This window comes from Toxorhynchites rutilus, chromosome 2 (assembly GCF_029784135.1).
Source record: "Toxorhynchites rutilus septentrionalis strain SRP chromosome 2, ASM2978413v1, whole genome shotgun sequence".
NCBI lineage: Eukaryota > Metazoa > Arthropoda > Insecta > Diptera > Culicidae > Toxorhynchites > Toxorhynchites rutilus.
The window spans coordinates 64,905,210-64,923,342 of NC_073745.1; the positions used below are offsets into that span (position 1 = coordinate 64,905,210).

At 41.5% G+C, this 18,133-nt stretch overlaps 1 protein-coding gene across 7 annotated transcripts in view; it reads right to left on the reverse strand.

The window, feature by feature from the left end:
- The window catches only part of LOC129768346 (calpain-A-like), a 71,770-nt gene that overhangs the window by 36,178 nt on the left and 17,459 nt on the right, over positions 1 to 18,133 (reverse strand). For 2 of the 7 annotated variants that reach the window (XM_055769936.1, XM_055769935.1), the window contains exons 2-3: positions 12,501 to 12,606; positions 12,267 to 12,425 (exon numbers count right to left, since the gene is read on the reverse strand). The exons of 4 other annotated variants lie outside the window; for them this stretch is intronic. In XM_055769936.1, the coding sequence (XP_055625911.1) occupies positions 12,267 to 12,425; positions 12,501 to 12,515 (174 nt within the window). In that variant the 5' untranslated portion in view covers positions 12,516 to 12,606. Of the gene's footprint in view, positions 1 to 2,257; positions 2,555 to 12,266; positions 12,426 to 12,500; positions 12,607 to 18,133 lie in introns of those variants that run through there. One more of the 7 variants, XM_055769932.1, reaches the window with a different exon arrangement.

Below are 18,133 nucleotides of genomic sequence, written 5' to 3' on the forward strand. Positions count from 1 at the left end.
AATTCGAAAACTAATCAAGCAAATGAAGCCAAATTTGTCATGAGAAGGTTTTAGGGGATACGAAACGTTTTCATGGTGAATAGACACTTCTCCTCTCTCTCAGAGGGGGGGGGCGGTTTACTGCCATACAAACGAAGCATACATTTCTATACAATTCAAGAACTAATCAAGCAAACTGAACCAGATTTGGCATGTGGAGATTTTAGGGGGCAAGAAACATTTCTAAGGTGGTTCAACACTCCTCTAATAGATAGTCTGCAGAGTGGTTGACAAGTCACAAAACAACCACAAAAGCCAAAGTGGCCAAAAGAATGGAACAACAATTACCGAAGGGTATTATGCAACGTTATTGGACAAACTGAACTGGAAATAGAGAAAAAACGACCCCATATGGCGGAGAAAAATGTTCTCTACCATCACGACAACGCACCATCGCAAACGTCCTTAAAAGCTATGGCCAAGTTGGACTAATTATGATTCAAATTGGTTGCTCACCTACCATATTCTCCAGACTTGGCTCCCAGCGTCTACTATATGTTTCCAAACCTCAAGCGGTGGCGGAAAGAGATTCACATCGAATTAGGAAGTCATCGCGGAAACTGAGGCATAATTCGAAGACTGGGACGTTTCGTACTACAGAAAGGTAATCGAAATGTTGGAAACTCGCTATACCAAGTGTATTGCCCTCGAAGGAAACTATGTTGAGGAATAAATACAGCTTTGCCCAAAAAACGATTGTTTTCATTAAAAATCCTGGAACTTTTCAGCCCATGTAGTACATAAAGGCAGCGAGAGAAAATTTGAAGTAATTAAGTCTTCAGAACTAGTCTTCAATGATCAGGCTGAAGCAGATCTAAAAATAACAGTATATTTATTCCTTTACTTTATAATCATAATCATTTTTCCGAAATCGACTTTCTCTGAACTGTATCAACATTTGATTTTTTTTACTAAGATATTTCAACTGGACAACATAGAGTTTCACTGTGCCACGAAGTAACTAGTATCAGCGATCTATTGAATAACTGATAAGCGTGGTCCCTGAGGGGACAACGGAAAACGATTGCACATCCTCTATGCATACGAACGCCATAAAAGTAATCCTCTGAGTACACAAACATAATATAAAGGCACATCATATTAGACAGGGTGTGAACCTGTCACTCCGTTATTTTGTTGTTGTATCATGTGTGGAAATGTAACACGCACGAGAAGCTTAATTCTGATAAAATCCCAAGAATTAATGTATCGTACTAGCAAACGTGCGGAGGCGTGCTATTTTTGATTTTGTTGTTATTCCTCTTATCAGGTTGTATCTAGGCTTCAGATAATCGCGATAAATGTTTTCGCAAAAAAATCCGATTAATTATCACTTGTAAACACTTCTTTGAAACGTCACTTATTCACTCACATGTTTAAACTTACGAATCGAAGGAAGAATACACTTCACAGCAGCCGTCACGCTACTGAGACTTTCATGGATTTCCTGCTTGTGGCAAGATTCGGCACCGAAGGTCATATCTCAGCTATTTTTGTGTTTTCTGTATGAATAACTCGAAACAATTTTCCATCACATAAGCCCGAACACTGTATAATAATGACTGTACCGTTCCCGATGCCTTCCGGGACGACACTAGCCACTGTAGGTCGTGTCATTCACGGGAGGTCTTTCCTTCAAGTCCAGTACGCGAATGTCAATTCAATTTAGCGCTGGTTCGAGCGCTGGATTCAACGGACAAAAGTGTGATTATCTGGAGTAATCCGATTGAAAAGACAAGCTACCGCCGAAATTTAGCCGGCGAGATTCGGTGACACGCTGACAACAGTTGGATAGTATGTTATCAGTGGGACGTTTCCAAAGAGATATGTGATTCGGCTCGCAAAAGTGTCCGACGTATACAAGACAGTTGAGACGACCGTTCACATCGGACACTCTCACGAGCTTCATTGAATTATATCCGAACGGGAAACTGACGAGCCTTTTGTGTGCAATCATTTACGGTAAATACTGCCCACGACCGGCGTGTCGCCAAGATATCCTTCTCAACGTCATTGCAAGATGGTGAAACCAATGACGTTTTTTAGAGGAAGGGGCAATCTTTATCACTTTTCTTGGCTCCCTTTTCAGTGCGGAAGTAATTGATGTCCATGGGCGTTACTGATTGATTCGGAATGTTGAAAGAGGGTGGAAATATTTCTAGGTCAGTTGTGACGACGCAACAGGATTATGCTGAAGAGCACACAAACGCACACGTACCTTTTTGAACTTCCTCACATATGGCAGCAACTTGACAATATCGACAATACTCCTCAAGCAAACATTTTCCTGTGTTTTGACGTGATTCCCATCCTTGCGGGAGCTCTCCGCCACCAGTATAATGTGGTCACTTTCGCGTCTCTCGAATATCCTCACAGGTGTGCGCTCCTGTTTACTAACATAGCTTATTGTGCAGCTTTCCACTTCGGCACACTGACCGCCCAATTCCAGAATGGTTTCCATTCTGATTAGAGCAGATATAAAAAACAAAAATATGGTTACGTCACGAAAAATTATTTCCCCCAGCGAAGCCGAACCGCTTCGCACTGTTCGATTATTGATACTGGTTGTAGGTGAATTCCAGCTACATATTTATAATCGCCCTACGATAACGGAACATAACGTTAATCGCGTGTCCGTGAGGTGCTGTGGTGCAAATTATTATCCTTTTACCGATGAGTTGTGGAAAAGTGCTGAAAAACTAGGAATGTTTTCCCGTGTTTTTCGATCCCGCGCCTGAGAGGGGATCGTTCGGATTCAAGAACAAACATCGTCACTTGCATCAAGCGAAGCCCTGGGCAACCGCTTGGCGAGCGAAATAAACAACGTGGTGGATGCATTGCAGCAGACCTGTTGGATTTTTCCTAGGATTTAAACATAGCATGAGCGCATTGGCCCTTTCCGGTTCAAAATAATGCAAATAGATTCTCTTCCAATCGTTATTTCGTTCGTTATCATCCATTTGATTGGGTTGTTTTTCGTTTGAGTTTTATGTTAGCAATTTATTCAGAATCAAAAAGAATGAATAATTCTAATGAGCCTCCATTTGTGTACATCGCTTGTCCATTAGTTTCGACTGGAAAGATAGATTCACGAACGAGATACTGATCATCTCTGGAATCTTAATAAAAATAATACGTTCCAGAGACCGATTATTCTCCAATGCATTACTATAGAAGCATAATTACTTGAAATCATTAATTAAACAACATTGTACTTTGATAATATACACAACATCACAAAGTTTGATCAATATAACAGTACTTCATCGGAGCTAATCCTCTTCCAAGGTATGCAACTCAGCAACTTTCGTCATTAACGTGACGTCGGCAGGTAATACTCAAAACATAGAAAGTCACAAGAAGCAATCACTTCATAAAAAGAGGTGCCAATAGATGCAACTAGTTGTTGTGACCCAGTAATTCTTCTTTAGGAAGGTGTGTATAAAATGCGTATCGGGGGAATCTTTCTTGCACGTACGTATTCTAAGCGAATGATTAGCATTGAACGGCAGTTCACAGTGAAAATCTAGTGCAGAAGTGCCCAACCAATTTCCCTATTACTAACCCCATTGATTATAATTAAGGATCCCGTGTTCCTCTACAAAATATATTGCTTTTAGACGTAGGACTGCGGCTTTGATTTTTATATAGAGGGGGTCACTCTACGATATTGAAAATGAGGCATGTAACGGCTCATTAGGCGATTTCAAACGCACACTCGCAAAATGGTTATTGCGATATATGTTATGTTGTATAGCATTAGACATACTGCAGTGAATCGTGTAGTGAATATAGTAAAGAAGTTAACACTTTGACGATTAAAATGGGTATGTTATTTTGATTTTACTAGCCATTCGTTTCCCCCCACAACGAGCGATCTTTTTGCCTCCAATTCGGGCGTTAGCTCACAATGTGAGTCGATACGTATCATGAATTATTGTCCATTTGCCAATAATAGGCAATAAATTTATCAGTTGGCAGGATCAATGAAGAGATGATCTTGGAATGATCTTGGATGGTTTTACTCTATTCTCCCCAGATATTTGACGAGAACCTGGCTGAAAAGGTTAAACATTGGTAGAGATTGTATTAGATTGATGTTCAGGTTGTTGTCCGATCGATTCGTGCTCAATTCACGTTTTTTCGTGTAGGTCTCGCTACTAACAATTTAGGTAATTGTGGTTCAGGATATCATGATTTCGAGCATTTATTTATTTATCTCGGCTTAACGTCTTTACAACATGGCCTGATTCACAATTTTTCTCCAGTTCGTGGCTATCTTTATCCAATTCCGCGGGCACTCCGTTCTCACCATGTCATGCTCCACTTGGTCTAACCACCTTGCTCGTTGAGCTCCTCGTCATCTCGTACCAGCCGGATTCGCGATGAACACCATTTTTGCAAGATAGTTGTTCGACATTCTTGCAACATATCTTGTCCAGCGTATCCTTCCAGCTTTGATCACTTTCTGGATACTGGGTTCGCCGGTGAGTCGCGTGAGCTCGTGATTCATCCTTCGCCTCCATATGCCGTCCTTCTGTACACCACCGAAGATGGATCTTAACACCCACCGTTCAAAGACTCCGAGTGCTCGCAGGTCCTCTTCGAGTTTTATCTACGTCTCGTGCCCGTAAAGGACAATCGGTTTTATGAGCGTTTTGTACAGGGAACATTTCGCACGACTGCTAAGTCTGTTTGACCTTAAGTGTTTGTGAAGACTATAGTAGGTACGACTCCCATTGATGATGCGTCTTCGGATCTCGCGGCTGATATCATTGTCAGACGTTAGCACTGAGCCAAGGTAGACAAATTGGTCCACTACCCCGAACTCATCGCCGTCGGAGGAGGCGATCTGGCGTAGTGGTAACATCCATGCCTCTCACGCTGAAGGTCACGAGTTCAATTCTCACTCCCGACATTCTTCCAAAAATGGAAGTACAAGTGACGAACCAGCCAAATGAGTTAAAAATCACTATAATACAGATAAAAAAAAAATCATCGCCGTCGATCATTACACTACTACCTAATCGGGTCCTGTCGTGCTCGGATTCGAAAGCCAGCATGTATTTGGTTTTAGACGCATTGATTTTCAGTCCTATTCTCTCTGCTTCGTGCTTAAGTCTGGTGTAATGTTCAGCTACCGTCTCAAATGTTCTGCCGACAATGTCTACGTCATCAGCGAAGCAGATGAGTTGACTGGATCTATTTGAAATCGTACCACGCAAGTTAAACGCCGCTCGTCTCATAACACCCTCTAGCGCGATGTTGAACAGTAGGCAAGAGAGACCATCACCTTGTCGAAGCTCCCGGCGGGACTCGAATGGATCAGATAATCCACCCGAAATTCGCACACAGCACTATATTCTATCCATCGTAGCCTTAACCAGTCTTGTCAGCTTCACGGGGAAGCCGTTTTCGTCCGTCATCTCCATAGCTTTTTCGTGTTATTGAATCGAATGCGGCTTTAAAGTCGATGAATAGATGGCGCGTGGGAACTCTGTACTCACGGCATTTCTGGAGGATCTGCCGCATGGTGAAGATTTGGTCAGTAGTAGACCGACCTTCGATGGAGCCGGCCTGATAACGTCCCACTAATCTGTTTGTCAGTGGCGATAGACAACGGAAGATGATTTGTGAAAGCACTTTGTAGGCGGCATTCAGGACGGTGATTGCATGATAGTTTTCACAGTCTAGTTTGTCACTTTCTTGAAGATAGGGCAAATAACCCCATCTTTCCACTCCTGCGGTAGTTGTTCTGTTTCCCAAATTCTGACAATCAGCTGCAGATAACTAACCAATTTTTCCGGGCCAATCTTGATGAGTTCCGCTCTGATGCCATCTTTGCCAGTTGATTTGTTGTTCTTCAACTGTTTAATAGCATTCCTTACTTCACCTATCGTTGGGGGTGGTACATCTTCATTATTTACTGCATCAACGTAATCGCTTCCATCGTCATTTTGGTCCTCTGCCTGTACGCCATTCAGGTGTTCATCGAAGTGCTGCCTCCACCTTTCGGTCACATCACGTTCGTTCGTCAGTATACTCCCATCCTTATTCCGACATATTTCTGCTCGTGGTACGAAGCCTTTTCGAGATGCATTGAGTTTCTGGTAGAACTTTCGCGTCTCATGAGAACGGTGCAGCTGTTCGAGTTCTACACACTTCTCCTTTTCCTGGCGGCGCTTCTTTTCCCGGAAGAGTTGGGTTTGCAGTCTCTGCTTCTGTATATATCGTTCCACGTTTTGACGGGTAGTTTGACGCAGTATGAGCTCCCGCGGAGCGTTCTTCTCCTGTAATACTTGCTGACACTCATCATCGAACCACTCGTACGTGTTCTCCGCTACGCTGTTTATGGCTGTTTTAATCATGCTCCAACAATCCTCAAGAGGAGCTTCGTTAATTTGTTCCTCTTCCGGCAGCGTAGCTTCAAACGAATGTGCGTAGTTTTCGGCGGCATCTGCTTGTTTCAGTCGCGTAAGATTGTACCGTCGCGGGTATCGGTACCGAATGTTGTTCACAACGGAGATTTTGGGCGCATCTTAACCATTACTAGGTAGTGGTTCAAGTTGATGTTAGCGCCTCGATAGGTTCTGACGTCAGTTATGTCCGAGAAATGCCGGCTGTCTATCAGAACATGGCCGATCTGAGATTCTGTTTGATTGGGTGACCTCCAGGTGTATTGGTGGAGGAATTTGTGTTGGAAGAAGGTATTGCGTACGGCCATATTCTTAGAGGTGGCGAAATCGATGAGTCTCAGGCCGTTTTCATTTGTTAACTGGTGTGCACTGTACATACCAATTACAGGTTTGATCTCCTCCTCTTTACCGATATGAGCATTGAAATCTTCGATGATGTTCTTGATGTCATGTTTTGCAGCGTTCGTATTCGCGTTCCAGCTGCGCGTAGAATTCGTCTTTGTCATCATCGGGACTTGCAAGGTGAGGGCTGTGCACGTTAATGATGCTGATGTTGAAGATTCGGCCCTTAATCCTCAATCTGCACATTTTTGGGTTGATTGGTCACCAACCAATCACTCGCTTCTGCATATTGCTCATCACGATGAAAGCTGTACCTAGCTCGTTAATGTAGCCGCAGCTCTGGTAGATGGTATGACCATCACGAAATGTTCGTACTGTAGATCCTCTCCAACACACTTCCTGCACCGCTACGATGTTAAACTTGCGGTACTTCAATATTTCGGAAAGCACACGATATATATATATATATATATATATATATATATATATATATATATATATATATATATATATATATATATATATATATATATATATATATATATATATATCTATATATATATATATATATATATATATATATATATATATATACATATATATATATATATATATATATATATATATATATATATTCTTAATATATATATATAGAAGATATACTCAGAATGTGTTCATTTTACACAAACGGGTCAACAAGGTACCTATTAGCTTCAAGAAAAAAAAATTGTTGGTTTGAATTCGGCGCTTGGAAATTGTTCAAAATTAGTATACAAATGATTGACACATGGTCCATTCTGTCTGCACATGATACAGAGCCATTTCGCCATGGTAAATGGTATATAGTCCGCTCTGACTGCATACTATTAGGGGTGTTTGTTGATCAATCATAAAAATTTCGATCCTTTATTCCTGCTGTATGCGCGATTTCCCAAATCTGATAAATGTGGTATGTAGCTCACACAATGCTTAACCAAATGTAATCAATTACTCTAGATTTTCAATTTTGCGACTTGGTCCCCTCTGACTTAACACCGACCATATGTCTTCCTTATAAATAATCAATACCATGACTACAGAATAATCTGTATTTATAGATATTTTTCAGACTTTCTGAAACCAAGAATCTGTAGATACAGATTACAGATTTTTTTGGTTTTCATACAAAATCTTCAGATTTTTCAAAATAATCTAATTACGGTGTGATGTCAATAATATTACCGAATACCATGCCTTGACTGTATTCTAAGTGGCAAGCTCTAGAATACGCGTGACCACAGTGTAAGTCGGAGGAAATTCCTTGATTCATGATATTTTTGCCCCATTCGATTTGGGCATTTCCCAATATACAATTTACAATAATTGTATGTTAAAATGAGTTGAACATAGAGAAAATTGGCCTAGTCCGTGTTAGGAAAACGCTTTGCGGTCTTCACGTTTATAGTTATCTTCAAGCCCAAATCACTCACAGTGAACAAATAATATTAATTCAAATCAGAGAATATTGAAACTTAGGCCATTGGAAATACTGATGACGGCTAATGATACTCAAGATGGCTCTTATTGGGATTCGTCGTTGAACGCCATTTATGGTTCAACTACGACCAAAACTTTTTAGAGATTTTTAACAAAATCCTTATCTAAAGAAGCTACGAAGTTGTAGAGGAAGAAACTACTGAACCAATCAATGATACTAAAGCTAATATTGTGCATCAAAATTGAACTTAGAAATTTGATTTGATAAAAAGATTTTTTGAGACCTAAACACAGTTTTTGTTAGGGTAACCCTGGAAGTAATTATGTTATTATTTTGTCCGCTTCATTTCCCTGAATTCAATTCTTCGTTCTACATTCCCTTCTCTGAAAATAAGAACTTAACAACTTAGCAACTTAGAGATGTCTATGTAAATCTAACCTATTTAGACTTGTGCACAAAAATGCATTGATGAATGATGACTCCGTGTCCTCTTCTGCATAATTAAATAAATAGAAGAAAAGGGGTGGTGATGACTTCAATAGTATTTTGTGAACACATTTTTGAATATCGATATAAAAAAAAAATAGTGTCGAGTTCCTCGTGTCCATGTTAGAATGTGGTTCCGGATTCTACCTCATCCTACCCGTTTAAACGATGAATGTTAAATAAGAAGTTGTTTTCCCAGGACCTCCATTCGATGTATTACAAGAGTAATAATTACAGATTTCCGAACAATGAATTTAATGGAGTTTTCGAAACTGCTTTTTGATTTGCGGTGCGATCATTTTTCTACCTTTGCGGTCGGAATTAATTTCCCTTGAAGGTTATCGTCTTATCTTTCCGCGATAATAATCTTTTGTTTATACCGAGTACCGTTATCTATTATTCATAGAAACGACGTATTAGTTCGTGAACAGGATCACTAGACATGAACATTCGTTTAGAAAAAGTGTAAACTATTGTATGGTTCAATTGTGTATTCAATATAATTCCTAGCTTTGGTGGCTTAGAACAGACAAACGACCGCAAAGGGTTAAAACTCAAACACATTTTTCATTCAAACAAAAATATCGTTGTACTGAAAGATATTATTGACTTAGTTGCCAAAAATTTGTTGTAGTCCACAGAATCTTTAAAAAAACAGAAAGAAATCGATTTCCTTTTGTTCTCGATATTTTTCTACACCTGTTCGGTCTCAGCAGTTCGCGGGCGGAATTATACCATCTTTTTCCTATCCCAATTTTCCATAAATCTTCCAGAATTTCCTTTTTATTAGTTGAAACATTCCAGGTAAATCCACGTTAATACACTGATAATTTCTCCTCTTATTCCAAATTCATGTCAAGATTACTTTTTTACATCATCGATTTATTTCAGAGCACATCAATCTCAATCCAACTATTTTTTATATCTATTTTCAAAAAAACCTACTATATTTCTCTCCTATCATTTATCTAATCACTCGTATTTATTCCTTTTATGTCTCTCTATTTCATAATATATCTCTTACTCTAGAGCAGGGATCTTCAAACTATTTTGGACAAAAGACCCCTTTTCCAAAATGAAGTGATACCATCGACCCCTATAATTTGTTTAAAACTCCAGAACTTTTCTGGAACTCCTTCTAAATTTTCAGTTGCAGATGCCACATAGCAATTTACTGGATGAACAGTAGCAACCTTCCTCGATACAATCCACCTAAATGCAGAATCTATTAACAGTGGAAGTTCTGGGCCGTTCTTTTACATACACAGGCCTTTCGTTTGATGTTGACAAAATCTAATCTTTCTTTAATTCCCATCTGCATAAATCTTGGGTATTTCGCCCGATAGGGTTGGTTAGAAGTAGTCTTCCTATTCTTCAAAGATGCATGAACATTAAGCTTGTTAAGTTTAATGAACATTAAGCTTGTTAAGCTTAATTGTCATTTTTTACTGATTGCTATTCAGTTCCAAAATATTCAATGACACTGCATCCAATACTTTTGTCATGATTTTTAATCTCTATTCAAACTTATCTACTAAGCGATGTTCGTTCTATGTTCGGGTACACCAAGGAAACCTGGCAGATGCCGCTTTTTCAACAAATACTCATTCGAGTACCTCTTTGAAATCGTCCCCCATGCGATAATGTAATTCTCTCCAGTGAGTGTAAGTGATTCGACAAGTTTAGCTACCTCCCCTTTTAGCGACGATTTAAAGTAATAGAATTTCTGGACATCCCTAAGTTCCATCGAATCATGGCTCAATGAAACATACATTGACTTAAATGACAGCCAATTACTGTAATCACCAATTAACTCTGGTATGGTTATTTGTGGCAATCAAATCTCTCGTCTCGTCATTAAGGAATGCAAAATCGGATTGCTTTGTGCTTGAGCTTGATTGCACATCGCCAGCAGAGCCGCCCGTAACTCATCCTTTCACATTTTCTCCAATTTATCTATTTTTATTTATTTATTTATAATGATACTACATCCCATTAAGAGTTTAGATCTTCACAATGTTTCGCCAATAAATCCAATCTATGGATGCAGTTCTCCAACTACCGACGTCCCCGATTCTTGCCACGTACTGCTCCCCCAGGTCCAACCACCTCGTCTGCTGGGCTCTTCTCCTGGGCTTCTTGCTCCTCTCGGATTCAATATGAAGACCATCTTTGCAGGGCTACTGTCCGGCAATCTTGCAACATGCCCAGCCCATCTCACTCGTCCAGCCTTGAAATGCTCTGGATGCTGGGTTCCCGAAGAGTTGCGCCAGTTCGTGGTTCATTCTCCTTCTCCATATTCCGTTATGTTGTATACCACCGTATATTGTCCTGAGAACTCGGCGATCGAAAACACGAAGTAACGGGTATTTTAATAGGGACGCTACAAAAGTAGACCGATAGGGACAGCAAACGACGCCTTTTTTTCCCGCTCTCTTGACATTTCTCTTCAGTAAGGTTTGTCATTTCATAATGGAAAGATATACGATCCAACAACGAGTCGAGATTATTAAAAATTACTACCTAAATTCGAAGTCAATGACCTCAACTTTAAGAGCGCTACATTCAATTTATGGTCGTCATAATCGTCCTACCAGATCAACAATTGAGTGTCTAGTGGACACATTTGAATCCACAAAATGTTTCCGTGCCTGTGAGACAAATAAGTGTCCGTAGCGTCGAGAATGAGAATCGCTACCGATCAATGATAATTGAATATTTTTGGCCCGAATTGATGATATGGACTTGGACAATATGTGGTTTCAACAGGACGGCGCCACAAGCTACACAGCGAATTTAACAATCGATGTATTGAAAACCAAGTTTGGTGAGCATGTTATCTCACGAAATGACCCAGTCAATTGTCCGCCTCGGTCGTGCGATTTGACGCCGTTAGACTATTTTCTGTGGGGCCACGTCAAGTCTATGGTCTATGCCAACAAGCCAACGACGGTTAATGAACTTCGTACGAAATCGAACGTGAAATTGCAGCAGTATCGGAAAATATGGAATCCTATTTTGAACTGATCAAAACGCAGAATTTTAGTTTTTTTAAATCAATTCTTTAAAAACCCTGAATGGAAACTAATTAAAACAATTTTATAGAATTTAAAACGGACCCTCAAAGAAGTTGTGTGACTAATACGGCTCAATATAATATAAAAAAAGTACGTATGACTTAGAACAGGTAATTAACATTTAGTTTTCGAACCTAGAGTGATCGAGGTGAGGTGTCGATGTCGCAATAATCATAATTTGTGACCGTTCAAAATTAGAGTATGTTTTACATGTGTGTTCCGGCAAAATATAATCGCTTTGAAGCTGCATCCCTTTCGCTACGAGCGCCGTCTATAGACGACATCAGGGTGATACTGCACATCGGTCACACCAGCGCGATATGCATACTTTTCGGCGCAGTGCTCCGGTTTAGTGGAAGCATTCCGGCGGAGCACACTGCCGTAGTGAAAGGGTTAATGCCTTTCCCATCATCATTTTTGTGTACTTACAACTTTCATATTCTTGATCGACGGCAGTACTCGCTTCGTGTCCGTCTCCTTCCGCTCGATGATCTCGTTGATCGCATTGCCGATGTATTCGGTGGCGGCATCGGCAATCGCTTTCCCGGCCTGATCGATCAGTGACCTTCCGGCCCCTCCCAAGAGGCCCTACAATGTGTCAATGAATGGTGGCAGTTAATATTGTATTCCAGTTACTGGCACAAGTGTGTGCTCATTTGGTACCTTAAGCTCATTCATGATTGTTGCTTGCGTTTATGCCTTCCAGCGTCTCCGCCCAAAAGCGGCGTTGGTGGCGGTTGTGGGTGCTCAGCGGCAGGTCACTAATTTCCTACGGGTATTTAAGGCAATCGTAGAACTACTGTCGTTAAACTTGAAAAGGGTAATTGATTCGGTTCGGTCTCTCTACACTGCGAACCACGATGTTCAAGGTGCAAACTAGATATGTAACTCGTACAACTACGTGCTTTTACGCGATCCGTCGACATATGACTCCACTAATAAATATGCATGCATAATAGTTTTTTTTCTACCCCTCATATCCATCCATATCTTATAATGGCTTCGTTTATTAGCGATGAATTCCGTGAGCGCAAAACATGAATCACGTGTCTAAAAGGGGAGAAGTGATCCACTGCTACACACAGCATTCTTATTCAAGTGAATTGTCAATTTGTAACAATACTCCAAGGGCTGGTGTTGAAATTCTGTACAGTAAGATTACCATCAAATTATCATTCCTAAACGATATGTTCACTACGAACCAATGACGTTTAAATATCGTTTAAATTATCGGCTCGTATGTGTTGTAGTGAGCTACAAACGTGTCAATAGACAATTTTTATGATGCTGGTAAGCCGCTGGCTTTGGGCTCGCATTCGTTATATCGCGGCGTCAATTGTTATACCATTTTTCGCGATTGCATTTCGCATTGTCAATCATTCGTTTGTGTTGTTACTGTGTTTAGACATCGAGTAACATGTATACAGTAACCAGCGTAATGAACTATCGCTACTTAAAAAACTACCCACGCAAGCCAGGTTACGTTGATTGAATGATGATTATTCAGTATTAGATTGAATAAAAAATATCGTTTACATATATATGAGCCTATATTTTCAAATTTCAGTTTTCATTCATTTGTCAGAAGCTAACATGTTATTTCAGCATCAGTATATATTCAGATGTGTCTACACGGAACTTCACCGCAAAGAAGGAAACAATAAATAACTGCTAAATGTAACATGTTATCCAAACCGTTAACTTTCTGCGAAACAGACACCGAAGGATTCAATGGGGGCGAAATAAATACGTTGATCTTTTGTTGACACATGTTGTCAGCGTCAACGAACAATATCGCGTTTTAGCAGTTTTGTTTACCTCCTCGGATTCATAATCAATATCAATCGTATTTACATACAACTCATGCACCGATTCTTTTCAAGTACTGCTCCACCTGGTCCAACCACCTCGCTCGCTGGGCTCCTCTCCTTCTAGTTCCTACCGGATTCGATGCGAACACCATATCTTTGCCGGGCTGCTGTCCGGCAATCTTGCAACATGCTCTGCCCATCGCACTCGTCCAGCCTTGGCGATTTTCAGAATGCTGGGTTCGCCGTGGAGTTGGGCTAGTTCATGGTTTTTTCTCCTTCTCCATACTCCGTTTTCCTGTACACCACCGCATATTGTTCTGAGCATTCAGTGTTCGAAAACACCAAGTGCTTGTGAGTCCTCTTCAAGCATCTTCATGCTTCGTGCCCATTGACGACAACCGGTCGAACTAGGGATTTGTACATGGTCACTTCGTACTGGGTCGGAGTTTATTGGACCTTAAGGATTTGCGGAGCCCGTAGTAGGCACGACTTCCATTGACTATGCGTCTTCGAACTTCATGGCTGTTGTTGTTGTCAGTTGTTATCAACGAGCCAAGGTAGACAAATTCCTTTACCTCCTCGAGCTCGTCGCCGTCGGTCACAACACTATTACCAAGAAGAATTCTGTTGCGATCAGTCGCGAATCAGATAAACTGACTAGACTTATTGAAAATCGTGCCCCGCATGTTGAAGTCGGCTCTCCGCATAACACCTTTTAGCGCCACGTTGAAGAGCAGACAGGAGAGTCCATCGCACTGTCGAAGTCCCCTGTACGTCTCAAACGATTCCGACAGATCGCTTGAGATCCGCACTCCGTCCAACGTTGCCTGAATCGGTCTTGTCAGCTTTCGGGGTCCATGATTCTCCATAGCTGTCGTCGGTTGATTGTATCATTGTATTGGAGCGCCAGTTGTCGATGAACTATACGGGCCACGTTGTTGTGGCGCTCGGTGTACGCTGCGTTGGCCAAAACGGGACAGCCTCCTATAATGTGCTCTTTTTTTTCTCCGGGTTGATGGCACATTCGGTAAATGTCATCAACGTCTTGATGCCAAACGTACCACCTGCAGTTTCTCGTCGGCATTATCCTGTCCTGGATGGCTATCATGTCTGCTTCTATCACTGAAGAGAGTTCACCACGCGTTAGCCACATATTAGATGCGCCTTGTCGACGTGTGTCCGGTTCAGTTGATGGGGGTAGGCACCATGCATTGCCTTCTGCTTCCAAGCTTCAATCTTCTCCTCCACTGTCTGCAGATTGCAGTTGAGTTGGTACACCGCTTGCGCCAAGTGCAGAGCGCTGTATCCTCTGTCAGCGGCACAGACAGCCCGGTATAGCGCGTTTTGGTTGGCGCGTTCTGCGAAGTACTCGCGCAGTTGTCGTACCTGGGCAACACACAGTGCAGATATGTCGGTAATTCCAAGTCCTTCTTCTTTGCGTGGTAGTGATACTCTCTCCAGTGCCGATTGAGGATGGTGCGTTTTTGAATACTTTCCTCATCCTCCTCTCAAGGTCTCCTAGGTCAGTTATGCTCCACTTGATTACTCTAAAACTGAAGGTCAGCAGGGTAACCGCGAATGTATTGATCGCGCATACCTTGTTCCCCGCGTTGAGGAAAGTCCCTAAGACACAGTTCACTCGACTCAAGAACTTGTCTCGCAGCTCCGTCTTGATGTCGAAGTGGCGAATCCCGGTGAGCTGTCGGAATCCAAGGTATTTCGTCACGAACCGTCATAGACCTCGTAACCTCCGGATTCGGGAAGCAGCCCTTTCAGCAGATGAACACTGCGGTACTTGTCGAAGCCGAACTCCATGCAGATGTCCCTGCTTATGTCCTCGACAACCCGGATAGCTACACCTAGACCCTAACGTGAATCAGCGTAGACCTTGATATCGTCAATGTAAAATGTATGGGTCACTTCTTCGTGGGCGTCGTCACCACACCTTATTTCATAGCCATGACTGTTTCTTTTAAGCGTCCTACTGAGAGAGTTTAGTGCCAGACAATACCAAGGCGGACTGAAAGAGCCGCCTTGGAATATTCTCCTCTTTATCCTCATGCGTATATTTTTCTTGCATCGTTTCTGGTCTTCTGTGATTATGTGATGTTGTTCGCAGGGGGCAGAAACTTTGGCGGTTATGATGCTGCTCAGTATTTTGTACTGATTCGGTAGGTACGTTATCGGTCTGTACTTTAATGGGTTCAATGTGTTGCTGTCTTTCGGGAGGAGGAAGGTGACGCCACGGGTGGCAAATTCAGGGAGGTTGTGTGGTCACGTAGCACCTTGTTGAAGCATTCAGCTTTTTTTTTTTTTGATGTGCGACGGTCAACTTCTTGTGCCAGAAGTTCTGAACACCATCGGGGCACGGTGCTACCCAGTTCCTCAGGTACCGCGAGGCTTTGCGGACATCGATCTCTCCCACGATGATAACTGGCATCTCTCCAATTTCACCACAACCCTCCTTCTACCGTCGCGATGTTGTACTGGGGTCTCCCAAATACCAGCCCAGAAGTTCGTCACATCCCTAATCTGGCAAACCTTCGTTAATGTGGTCGTAGAACGCTCTCTCGTTATCTCTGAAAATCCGATTTTGTTCTTGGTGCTTTGCAGAGTCAGAGTAACGTTTAAGCCGTTCTGTTAGGACGCTTAGTTGCTGTACCAGTGTGTCGAGTTTTTCCGTCAGCTGGTGAGCTCCCAGCTGGCAAAGTTCAGTAGGCCCCACGATCACATCTTGGCGACACGATTTCGCCGATCTGCTACCTCTTTTATACGCCATCAGCCTTACAATTGCAGCGCGTTTGATTAGGATCCGTTGCTCCAATCTCCTTCGCCATGGAGGCGATTTTTTTTCTGTATTACAGTGACTTTCAACACTTTTGGCTGGTTCGTCACTTTTAACTTCCATTTTTGGATGAATGTCGGAAGTGAGAAATGAATTCGTGATCTTTAGCGTGAAAAGTATGGATGTTACCGCTACGCCAGATCGCATCCACTTCAAGCTATTAAAACATGTTTCCGGATCAATAAGTAATAAGCATATAAATCTTGGTCATTGTCTTTCGGATGGAGAGATTGTCATAGCACTCCATTCAACCGGCTAAGAGGTATTAACGTTCAGAACCATGCATTACATGTTTAACGCTAAGTTTCGTAAACGAGAAACTTTGAACTTACACCCGGTACAGAAATGAAAGACGAAGTTCTACGTCAACAACCAAATCAACAGATTTTAAGCCATCCAGGTAAAAGGATAACGAATAGAATGGATGGTTATATTTCGCATATCACTGTTAACGTTAGACAAAAATAAATTCATCTTCCGACTCGAAGACATTTCGATCATGTCATGCATTCAACGTTTGGCGCTAGCGTGTCTGGAGCAAGCCCCACCCAGGACTAGATTTTTATTGCATGATTTTCGGAGCAATGTGAATCATACCGATGGCTGGCCCTGTGCCAGGTAAATTCAAAGTGAACTTTTCTCGCCCGTTATGATTATCAATGTGAATCATACCGATGGCTGGCCCTATGCCAGGAAAATTCAAAGTGAACTTTTCTCGCCCGTTATGATTATCGTGTATTTCAACACTAAGGAGTCAAGCTTGGGAGGCTTGCTAGCAATCGAAACAAAATTGGAGTTCTTCGACCACATACCTCATTGTCCTATATACAGCGATTCGCCTCTAATTGGACATCTGGCTAATTAGAAAGACCTGTAATACGACACGAATAATTGGACATTTGTGCAGGTTTCTACAACACGATACATTTTTAGGAGTGTTTTCAACCATTTTACTAGATTATGTATTTCGCACACTTTTCTAATGGATATTTTTTAGATTTTCTTGTTTCAACTTGTGTTGTGTTTGTTGATATGTCCAATCACAATCGCCTCTAATGCGACACTGAGTAGTGCCTCGGAATGTCCAAATAGAGGCGTACCACTGTAATTCGCTCGTGATGGTTCTTCACGGTTTCGTCACCATTCGTATAATGAACGGCAATGACCTGCTTCCGTTTCGGCGCCATCGAACGCGCGAATGGGAAGGAATGGACGTTGACACCATACGGCAATTTATTTTGCCCTTGAAAAATGAATCAGTGCCGAAGTATTTGATATAATTTATGAACTATTGAACTACGAACTATTTAAAAGAGAGCTTCAACATCCACATCTGCCTTCCATATTAGCATTCATTACAAGAAAAACATCATCCCATGCAAAGTCTGCAAACAGAGAAATTGTGAAGCAGAGTAATTGTTTACATCCCACTAAATTATATTTAGATTTTATGAGTATTCGACTTCCAGATGCCGATTGGTGTTAATAATTCGCTGTTTTCATTCCACATTCAAAAAATTTATTCTGCTAAAAAATTCAGTTGAAAACACGAACAATCCGAATTCCCATAGTAGAGTTTGTACGAGTGGTGAATGCGGTTCACCCTGTGGAAGAACACGCGCTAAAAATACACTCCGCGT